Consider the following 10,447-nt stretch of genomic DNA (forward strand, 5'->3'; position numbering starts at 1 on the left):
TTTTTAGAATATATCAAAGGAACCGCTTTACATTATAATCAGGGAACACAGGGATTCCAGGTAGATTCTGACTTTCACTGTATTTTGGCTTAACTACTGCTGTATAACTTGACATACCACAGATACAAATACCATACAGGGTAAGCTACTGTATAGACACACAAACCAGCAGTAAAAAATGCACTGAGAATAGCTTTGACTGGGCTGATTTACAATAAAACATATGAAGGAATACAACAACGTTATTCATAATGTTCTGCCCTTTCCACTGATCTTTACCATGTTTTCCAACAACTGTGCAAAGACATAACTGCTGTGTGGTACATATTCCAGCTTTTATTGTGTATATTTTTGTAACTTATTATTTTGAAAGGAAGGATTGTTATATTTCTTTGTTTTATAGAGAAAAGTAGGCAGTGGACCTTGACTGCCAGCAGGTTTTATTTCTGGATTTTGTAACAGACTACTTGGATAGCCACTGTATTTGAATGTTTTCATGAAAAATAAAGTTGGTTTGACATTTAATCTTGAACTTTTACTCCATTTAATGAACTTTCCATCACTAGTGTAAATTATTTACCACATAACAAACCAACATGGCACAACAATAACAGCCATGAACTAAAAAACGTTTGAAATATTGCAAACATTTACAGACCTTAGATTTTTAACTTCAATCTGTACTCACATCTGATTTGAATAAACCAAATGCTCTATCCAGAATGGGTGAGGCCCTAAGTGAGCACAACCTCATGTTTTCATGCCAAATGTACCATCTGTTTCCTGAGACAGCAGCACCCCCAGCAGGCAGTCTGTGGCAGTGCAGGATGAAGGCTCCTCACTTCCCAGACTCAACAGCTGCTTGTACTGACCACAAGGAACTGAACACAGCACCCTACAAAACATATACACCGAATGAATTTTTCATCTAGGTTTAACTGTTATTTCTAAGTTACATATTGCTTAATAGTTGCCCTCAAAATGATCTCTAATTGGACGTATGCTTATCTAGGATTTGCTTTGGTTTTTGACTTCTTGTGGAAATTAGAAACTGTAGTAACAACAGTATTATAACATAATGTATGGTTTGATACTAATATAAGTAACTATAACTCATTTAATCATTGTTTAACCATCTTTTCCTATTAAACTGAAGGTAGTTAAAAATACATTACCAATCAGTGATGTCCTCTGTGTCTGGATCAGGGTATGTCTGAATCCACCGGCCAATAGACCAAATCCTCTCTACTCGACTCTCTCTCTCAGTTTCTGTATTTTCTCCCTCGCACCTTCCGTCTCCATCCTTATCATCTGCTGCCTCAATGACATCCTCGCAGCACAGGAAGTAACTGTGAAGGTAGGAAATGGTTGATGTAAAGATGAAGATAGGCTATGGCAGAATCCCCTGCCAAAATGAGGCTCTGTGAGACTTATTTTCTCGTTTTCATAATTATCCTGAGGTTTTTTATTGGCATTTAGACTTGTACTTTTATTTTCTTGGTGTTAATAAGCTAAAATGTAATGCATAAGGCTGTTCTTATTTCTACCCTGTCATTTTAGTTTCCCTCTGTATATGCTAATATTGCCTGTGCTGAAAAATTATTACACCACCCTGCGTCATATTTGCTGAATAAAATCCAATACTTGTTTCTTACTAATTTTGGGGTGCTGGTTCCAAAAATAGTGCCTGCTTTACTCTAGCACATCACACTTTCTCACGAAATATGGTGTGCATTTGATAGCATTTTTGCTTCAGACAACCATTTGTAAGGTGAAGAAGTCTTGTATTATCCCTTAATCACCAGAAAAACTTCCTCTGAGCCAGGTCACAACTATTTGTTCAATTCTCAGCCCATTTTCACATGTATGAATGATTTCAAAGATATTATTTTAGCCTAATCCTGATTTCCACTTTTCCACTCCTTTGCAGGACTGTAAGTTATACATTTTGAATGCTTCTTTTTGTCATTAAAAATTTGTCATTTGGACAAGTGCATTAAAGCTGATATATAGCTTATTGTGTATGTGCAAAATCAGCAGAAACTTTTTTCAAGATTCAGGGCTGTGTTATTACCTAATAATTATTATAATTCTGTATAATAAATAAATTCTAAATAAATAAAATGTGCATTCTACTTTTCTTTTCTTTTCTTTTTACAAAGAAATGGAAGAATCCCTTTCTAAAAGATTCTCTCTGACTAAACCTCACTTACAACTCTGCACTGTCATATGTCTGTCCTTCTCCTTCTCCCTCTATCTGTCGCTCCACATTCCAGCGCATACGTTTGTATAGACCGGTACTGGCTGATGCAAGAAAGGGGGTAGGGCAACAGTACCGGAAGATTGACAGCTTCATGTTGTCTATTTGACACTGGCCAATGTAGAAGTGAGAGATACTGTAAAAAAAGATACAGTAAAAATCTGCAATAAAGGAAATAATAATAGTAATAGAAATATCCCAATGTGGAATCCTACTTATACTAAAATCAGGCCTTCCTTTTGTGCTAATAAAGGATCAGTTTCTTCTGAATCCTCACCTTCATTTATATCTGCCTAAGTTTTGTCTGTGATTTATAATCGGATTGTACCTCAGTGGATCCGATTCCTCTAGTGAGAAGAAACTGAAGGAGGCATACAGCAACACCAGCTGCTCCAGACGAGAACACAGTTGCTGAGAAAACTGCAAAAGCTGAGATAGGATACAAATACAGTAAATATGTGTATTCCTGCAGTTTGTGGCGTAAGATGTGCAGAATAAATCAGTTTCTCACTTGTGTGCGTATATATGTGGACAGAGGTGGACGGAAGGGGTTGGAGTTTCTGGCTGTGGACTCCAGGTAAGTGAAGTACGGCTGACAAGTTTGCACAAACATGGGGACAATATGGGCAAACCCATAGTTCTGGAGGCACTCTCGGCTAAAACATAAAAAAATATTTTAATGTTCAAAAAAAGACCAAAAAAAAATCTAAATGTTTTTTTCTAGATCTTAAAAGCACCTCCATAAAAGCTGTGTTTGAAACTCATCCGCCTTGTTCAGCAAGTACTCAAGTTGCCTTTCAATGGGGGAGATTTTTTCATCCATTATTCTCTTATTCTGAGTTTCTGTGCCTTCTGCACCTTCAACTAAGAAACACTTCTCATCGCCGAACGAGGGCGCCATTGCATTGACTTCTATAAACAAGAGCAATATTATGTGCATCAGTGAATGGTTTTGAGAATAATTACATTTTTTCCCTTCATTACCTTCAAGAGTCTGTGTATTCGTTTCTAATTCTGTCAGAGACTGGGATGCTTCATTTTCTTCGGATAGTGAAGACTTCAACTCCGCATGTTCTGCGTTAGCCATCATGACTTAATCAATCCAGCACGAAACCATGAAATAAATAACCTCTGTGAGAACAAAAGTATGCAAAAATACATTTTAAAGTGATTGAAAACTGCACCGTTGCAACACAATCGATAATCGCCTGTAAACGCCAATTAGCCTAGTACACGTGACAGCAGCACTAAAGTGATAAGCAAGATTATTATGCTTTTTAAAATATGTCATACCTGTAATTTCACAAACTTTGACGGCTAATTGTTGACTTTGTCCATTAATGTAAGTCTGTGCATTGTATTTTACCAGTGACTAACCTAATTAACACAAAAATAAGGTTAACTGTGGAAAACTGTCGCGGTTAAGAAGACTGAGTGAAGTACTTACTATGACCATATTTGTATTTCCTCTTCCGTTGTAGTTCCGCTCATCTTGACCATATTTGTATTTCCTCAACCGTTGGAAGACCACTCATGATGACCATATTTGTATTTCCTCAACCGTTGGAAGACCACTCATGATGACCATATTTGTATTTCCTATTCTGATCCTGCTGGGACCACGAAAACAGTCTTCTATTAAAGGTAGTGTATGTAATTTTTGTTATACTGGTTGAAAGTCTCTTCACGGCATAAATATAAATATATAAAAATATATTTTATAAATATTCTTATACATTCCTCATCTTCTGTGGAAGGCTCAGGACCATAAAATCATTTCATTAGGTCTGAATCCAATGATAGCAATCTCCTGTCAACCTATGTATTTGCATACCTCTGCGCAGTCAATAGCGAGAGTTTGGGGCGTGGCTACTGTGGCAGGCTGAGCCAGAGGGTGTTCAGTATAGGTATGAATATACCAAAGCCAGTAGAAGGCAAGCCTGCAACCTTTAGCCGAAAAAGCGTAACGGCTAATGCTAACGCTTCCGGTCTGGCAGTAACTTAGGTGGGAAAGGAGACCAGAGGCCTTTTTTTTAATGGATGTCAATGGAGGATAGGCTTCACTATGCCGAATAAACAGCTTTTTAGAGGAAACAGCTTATCATTTAATGAATCGACAGCCTATCTGCTAATCTTCAACATGTTTTACACTAAACAGTACTTTTGGAATGAACTATTTTTAGAGTTTACACCTAAATAAAATGGCGTTTTATAAGAGAAGTCACTGACTTTTTGCGACAGGTGGGATTCAGCTTACGGCACTTCTCATTCATTCCTATGGTATACGTAAACAGCGATCAAGTGTCGTACAACTCTGACTGAAATTCAATGACATCAAGTCTGTAATGTAATTGGATATTAAAGGGATAGTTCACCCAAAAATGAAAATTCTGTCCTCAATTACTCACCCTCATGTCGTTCCAAACCCGTAAAACCTCCGTTCATCTTTGGAACACAAATTAAGATATTTTTGATGCATTCTGAGAGCTCTCTGACCCTCCCATAGACAGCAGTGTAATTACCATGATCTAGGTCCAGAAACCTAGCAAGGAGACCAATAAAATAATCCATGTGACATCAGGGGTTCAACCGTAATTTTACAAAGCTACGAGAATACTTTTTGTATGCAAAGAAAACAGAAATAACGATTTTATTTAACAATTCATCTCCTCCGCGTCAAGCTGGCGCCATTTTGGAGAGTATCCACCGAACGTAAACAGCGTATGCTGTTCTGTGTCAGGTGTGCCACGTGGATATGTTGTTTTTGTTCAAATGGCGCTAGGGTGATGCGGAGGAGTTGAATTGTTGAATAAAGTCGTGATTTTTGTTTTTAATTTTTAAGATTGTAATGAAAACTTTCCAGTTTAAGCTAAATTAATCAAATATTACATACAATTTGATAGTAAAACATAAAGTTTCAAATATTTTATTGGTGCACAGACAATTATGTGTAGGTATTATGACATCTGTAAATAAAGCTCTGTAAAAAATGCTTGCAGTCTTGCAACATTATAAGTGTGTTCCATATCATGTAATCAAAAGTTATACGCACACACACTTGTGGTCTTCACACCCACTTTAACACTAGGGAAAAAAAAGACAAGTGGTCAAGTGGAAAAATTAACCATGGTTTTATTGTAGTAAAAGTGTAGTAACCATGTTTTTTTGGCATAGTGATTACCATTTGTATAACCACAGTTTTACTACAAATACCATGGTTAAACTATGTTAATTCTAGCAATACCATGGTTAATTTGTGGTTACCATGGTTTAACTAGTAACCATGCTTTTTGGTTTTATTTGTAGCAAAACCATGGTTATTTTTTGTAAGGTACCTCCTACGATATCAGCTTGAATGCCACTTTTGTGTACGCATGTACGAGTTAGTGGAAGCTAGAGATTACCGTTTATAAAGTTTTAAATATGGACATTATTCTTACACAAATGCATCGGTTCACTTCAGAAAGGCCTTTATTAACCCCACCGAAACTGTGTGGAGCACTTTTTATGATGGATTTTTGCACTTTTTGCTTCAAAATCTCGACCCCCATTCACTGCCATTACAAAACTTGGAAGAGCCAGGACAATTTTTAATATATCTCCGATTGTATTTGTCTGAAAGAATAAAGTCATATACACCTACAGTAGGATGGCATGAGGGTGAGCAAATCATGAGGTATTTTTCATTTTTGGGTGAACTATCACTTTAAGTTTGATATCATGGGGTCTTTAAGAGAAAATAAAGAGTACTTGCACACTCGAGAGTAGTATCATATTTAAGATGTAAATATAATTCTTAGTTTTTAATAAATGTGGTCTTAGATGAATTTGCTCATTTAAAAGCGTGTTAAATAAATAACATTATTTTAAAAACACAAATTTGTTAACCACTCTAACCTTTGAACATATACTTTGCAGTGTGAATCAACAGTTTGAAATGTTGTCTGCCACGAGAGAGTGATGAAACCAAATTCATTTGCTTGTGGACACACAATGCGAGGTCACGTGACCGTCCACAACAACCCTCCCGCGCGGCGCGAGGCGAGCGAGCGATCATCACTGGCGCGAGTCACACAGAGCCGAGCAGCGACAGTATCTCTTACAGAGGAGCAGATTGCTGTATTATTCACTGGGTGTGAATGTGAACTCCTCGGGCCTCGGTTGATGATCAGACAGCAGTTGAACTGAATAGACGCGTTGGTGTTTTCCGGTGATGAATTGAGAAGAAAAGCTGAACTCTTTTGACCAGTTACCCTGCCCAGTGCGGTGCATGTATGCAGCTGTATCGAGCTACGCCAGAATAACTACCCCAGGACGCTATCATGGAAAAATACACGACACTTTCCTGCAAGCTGTGGAGATGTCAGAGGATAGTTTGAATGGACGTTGTTAATTATATAGCTGATGCATTTATGTCATGCTTTACATGCAGATGTTTTATTTTGCATAGAAGGAAAGCGCATAATAGCTTCGGTTATGTCCAGATGACAAGCTGCATCTGGTCTGACAGTGATGCAACAGCATTTATTACATGCGCAGAGTTTTAATAAGCTGTTCAAGCGCTGCTGGATCTTAAACTGTTGCATTGAGAGCTGACAGAAGAATAGGGTCTCTTTGTCGTCGATCACTGAGAATCTAGGAAGAGGGGGAACGACAATTTGGGTGTCCTGGCACAAACGACAATCCAGACAACAATGGCAAATGACTCCATCCAAGTAAGTTGACTGCTAGTTACAGAACTAACCCTTCTAGTTAGTTACTAAAACCTCCTCATGTTTTATTATACTAAAATAATCCCATGGATTTGGGAGACGGACAATAGAGTTGCTTTTCAGACCCAGCAGATGCATTCACTTTTACTAAACCCATCTGAATGGAGTTTATCTCTAAAGTGATGGAGCCCCCCCCCCAATCCACCCTTCATCTGAGGGGTCATTTCTCTTCCATTATAGTGTAAAGGGGCATTATTGGTGGTTAAACACAGCCAAAGTGTTTGGGTTGTACGCTAAATATACTGCAGTTCGTCTGGAAAGCCCTGTTGAGCTTGATAGCTTGAGTTGTTTTATGACCTGCTCTGTGTTAAACACCAATATTTATGTTTTCTCTAACACTCATCATGGTGGTTTGCCAGAATATTGTTCGTATGAAATCTAATTGAACTGAAACATACATAAAAATGAAGACAAAGTTTAGGCCTTGTATAGATAACCTTTACTCTTCTATGACTTCTGGAACGTGTTTAAAGAACAGGTTTATCTGTCTGTCTATTTATTGTTAATTAAATATAAGACAGCACACTTATGTTATGTAACATGGGCACATATGCTGACCAGATCCTTTGGGAAAATGTCATAAGCAGTTTAAAACACATGTATAACAAAAAGCTTTAAAAGAGTAATGTGTAGCACCATTAACTGGACTAGTTATAGTCAATATATCAGCCAGGCTGACTGATCCACCAATATTTGGTAATGTTCAGCAGATTAATCAAACAACCAACTTCACCAGTTAACAGAAGCGTTCTCCCTTGTTATTTTTAAAGTCTGTCTTGAATTTAGTTAATATTGTGTATGTATAGTACATTTTTCACAGTAAAAAATTACATTGAGCTTTAAAGGGATAGTTCACCCCAAAATGAAAATTCTGTCACTGTTTACTCACCTTCGTGTTATTCCAAACATGTAAGACTGAGGCCCTGTTTACACTACTGCGTTTTCATTTTAAAATGGCATTTTCAAAATTCTCTGTTTTGTTCCGTTTACATTGAAACACAACCCCAGAGTTTTCAGACTAAACCGGGGTCTGCAGTGTTTTCGAAAGTCTCCGTTTTCGAGGGTTGAAAACTCCGGAGTAGTGCAAACAACAGGAGTAACTGTAGCAAAAGTTATGTGTTTTAAAACGAAAATGCACTAGTGTAAATGTAGCCTTACTTTCTTCTGCGGAACACAAAAGAATGTTGGTAACCAAACACTTTTGGGCGTCATTAACATTTGTGTGGACAAAAAAACACTGAGACATTTCTCAAAATAACTTCTTTTATGTTCTTTTAAGAAAGCAAGTCATGCAGGTTTAAAACAAGATGATGGTGAATAAATGATAACAAAATATTCAACTTTAGTTCATTTCAATTAGAAATCGTAAAATCATACAAATTTGGTGGATTTTAAAATGGACACAAGGGAAAGCCCTTACGTTAACCATCTAATTTGGTTATTTGAATAATCTGCTGAAACTGACCGAATGCTACATGGCACCAATGTTTTGCCAGTTCAAAAATTCTGTATATTAGATAGATGTACGAGATAATAATGCTGAATGTGGCAGTTTGTTGCCAGAAGTGACCAAAACAGCATGGAAAACACCAACAAAGTGGAAGTCATACACAAATTCACATAAAGTGTCTCTCCTACACAGTTATAACTCACAGTATGGACTGCCTCACACACACACTCGTGTCCACACATGGGATGACTAAGCAAGAACAGTCATCAGGAATGTGAATGTGATTATGTCAGGTCAGTGACTAAATGACAACAGCTGGTTCACATAATGAGCATAATATTTTTGGTTTGTTTAGAGCTCCGCCAAGTTTCAAATTCATAGATGTGATGATCTTATCTTTCTTATCCTCACAGCAGGAGATTCTGTACACAGATGCATCTCACAACCTCCTCGCTGACATAATAACACTTTATTTGATCACTAGATTACTAGTTCACAGATGGAGCTGACAGAACTTAATGTTATGTGCTAGGCTAGCATGTTCTGCAAAGCCTTATCCCTGTGAGCTCAGTTGTCCTGGCGTGTATCTGTGTGTATTATTAAGTAAGTTCCCAGCCCTCTATGCATTAGGCCAGCTTAATGGAGTTTGAAGAGTATGCCAATTCCTTGTTTCCTGTCCTGTCTTTACTTCCCTGGCTTTTAACACAATTGCATATGGTTTTTGTTAGTACATACCATCAGCAAATCGATATAGAATTAGGTACACAGTCTACCTATTTGGCTTCATTTGATGTCTTTCTGTGTTGATGGAAATTGGCAGTTCGTTTTATCTAGTAAGCAGTTTTAGTGCAATGAACACTCTTGGTTGAGGGAGTAGTTCACCCAGAAATGGAAATTGTCATCTTTTTTTTTTACCTAATGTCATTAAATTTATGTTTTTTTCTTTCATAAATGTATATCCTTTTTTCTGGTAAGTTGTTGTGTTTGTGTTAAAGGGGTGGTTCATTGCGATTTCACTTTTTTAACGTTAGTTAGTGTGTAATGTTGCTGTTTGAGCATAAACAATATCTGCAAAGTTACGAAGCTGAAAGTTCAATGCAAACGGAGATATCCGCTTTTAAAATTCTGGCAGTTTAATGCCTACAAAAACGGCTCGTAGGGACTACAATGAGTTACTTCCCGGGTTCGTGACGTCACAAACCTAGATAAACCCCGCCCTCTGGAAAAGACAGCAAAGGGGGCGAGGCCATGCTGCACTGCTTTAGAGAAGAGGAAGAGAAAACTAGAGGTGCACATAAAAATCTATTCATATATGAATCGCAATTCTGTCTTCTAACGATTCTAATGGATTCACAAGTTTCAAAATCAGCGTTCTAAAGCAGAGGTTCTTAATACTGTTTCTCGCGTCCCCCTGCTCTACACTTGCTCTGCATCTCTCTCTCTCATTCAGCTCACTGTTCCACCTGTTCCAATTATACACTTATTTTCATATTGTAATGAGGATTCAGTGACGTTGGGATCCATGTGCAGCTTTATTAACAAACAGACAGGCAAAGTTCAATCAACAGTATACAGGGGTAACGTAGGCAAGGCAGAATCATAACCTGAGTCCATGCAAAGGGTCGAGGCAGGCGGCAGACAGAGAAGAGAACAAATCCAATAATAATGCAAGGTCAAAGAGGCAGGCAGCGAACGATCAGACGGGTCTAGACAATCCAGGTAGGCAACAGGTAATCAAACAAGGTATAAACGCTCAGAAATGTCAGCAGTAGCAAAAACAAGACTTCGCAATGAGGGTATGGTAGGCACTGATTAAATAGTCATGATAATGATAAGCACCTGTGCAGGTAATCAGTCTCAGGCATGGGGTGATGGGAAATGAAGTCCTTAAGAACAGTTAGTACTCCGGTGACGGTTCCCTCTGGTGGTGATCGGAGGGAGCCACAGAGGCTTGATTTGTGACAG

The 10,447-nt window shown here is 37.9% G+C and overlaps 2 protein-coding genes across 3 annotated transcripts in view; one reads left to right on the forward strand and one right to left on the reverse strand.

The window, feature by feature from the left end:
- Positions 1-5: 5 nt before the first annotated feature.
- cunh19orf67 (chromosome unknown C19orf67 homolog) lies at positions 6-3,725 on the reverse strand. Of its 2 annotated transcripts, XM_016471597.1 has the most exons (9): positions 3,708-3,725; positions 3,554-3,637; positions 3,245-3,391; positions 2,998-3,172; positions 2,772-2,916; positions 2,589-2,689; positions 2,214-2,396; positions 1,176-1,349; positions 6-895 (listed from the first exon to the last, which is right to left on the reverse strand). In XM_016471597.1, exons 3-9 carry the CDS (start codon positions 3,348-3,350, stop codon positions 751-753), a joined length of 1,029 nt encoding a protein of 342 aa, XP_016327083.1. In that variant the 5' UTR covers positions 3,351-3,391; positions 3,554-3,637; positions 3,708-3,725; the 3' UTR covers positions 6-750. The 2 variants fall into 2 exon arrangements, with proteins under 2 accessions (XP_016327083.1, XP_016327084.1); XM_016471598.1 differs by lacking the exon at positions 2,214-2,396.
- Positions 3,726-6,340: 2,615 nt separating this feature from the next.
- The window catches only part of pkn1a (protein kinase N1a), a 38,090-nt gene continuing 33,983 nt past the window's right edge, over positions 6,341-10,447 (forward strand). The window contains exon 1 of the mRNA XM_016471538.1: positions 6,341-6,975. Coding sequence (XP_016327024.1) covers positions 6,955-6,975 — 21 coding nt within the window. The 5' untranslated portion in view covers positions 6,341-6,954. The remainder of the gene's footprint in view (positions 6,976-10,447) is intronic.

Source organism: Sinocyclocheilus anshuiensis, unplaced genomic scaffold (assembly GCF_001515605.1).
Source record: "Sinocyclocheilus anshuiensis isolate Anshui unplaced genomic scaffold, SAMN03320099.WGS_v1.1 scaffold2166, whole genome shotgun sequence".
NCBI classification, from domain to species: Eukaryota; Metazoa; Chordata; class Actinopteri; order Cypriniformes; family Cyprinidae; genus Sinocyclocheilus; species Sinocyclocheilus anshuiensis.

What these genes read in the sequence shown, in the direction of transcription:
- cunh19orf67 (XM_016471597.1), bottom strand. Translation starts at nt 3,350, where the DNA reads ATGATGGCTAACGCAGAACATGCGGAGTTGAAGTCTTCACTATCCGAA. An exon ending in CCACATATATACGCACACAA is followed by an intron (nt 2,690 to 2,771) that starts GTGAGAAACTGA and finishes ATCCTATCTCAG; the next exon opens with CTTTTGCAGTTTTCTCAGCA. An exon ending in ACAGAGGACATCACTGATTG is followed by an intron (nt 896 to 1,175) that starts GTAATGTATTTT and finishes TATGTTTTGTAG; the next exon opens with GGTGCTGTGTTCAGTTCCTT.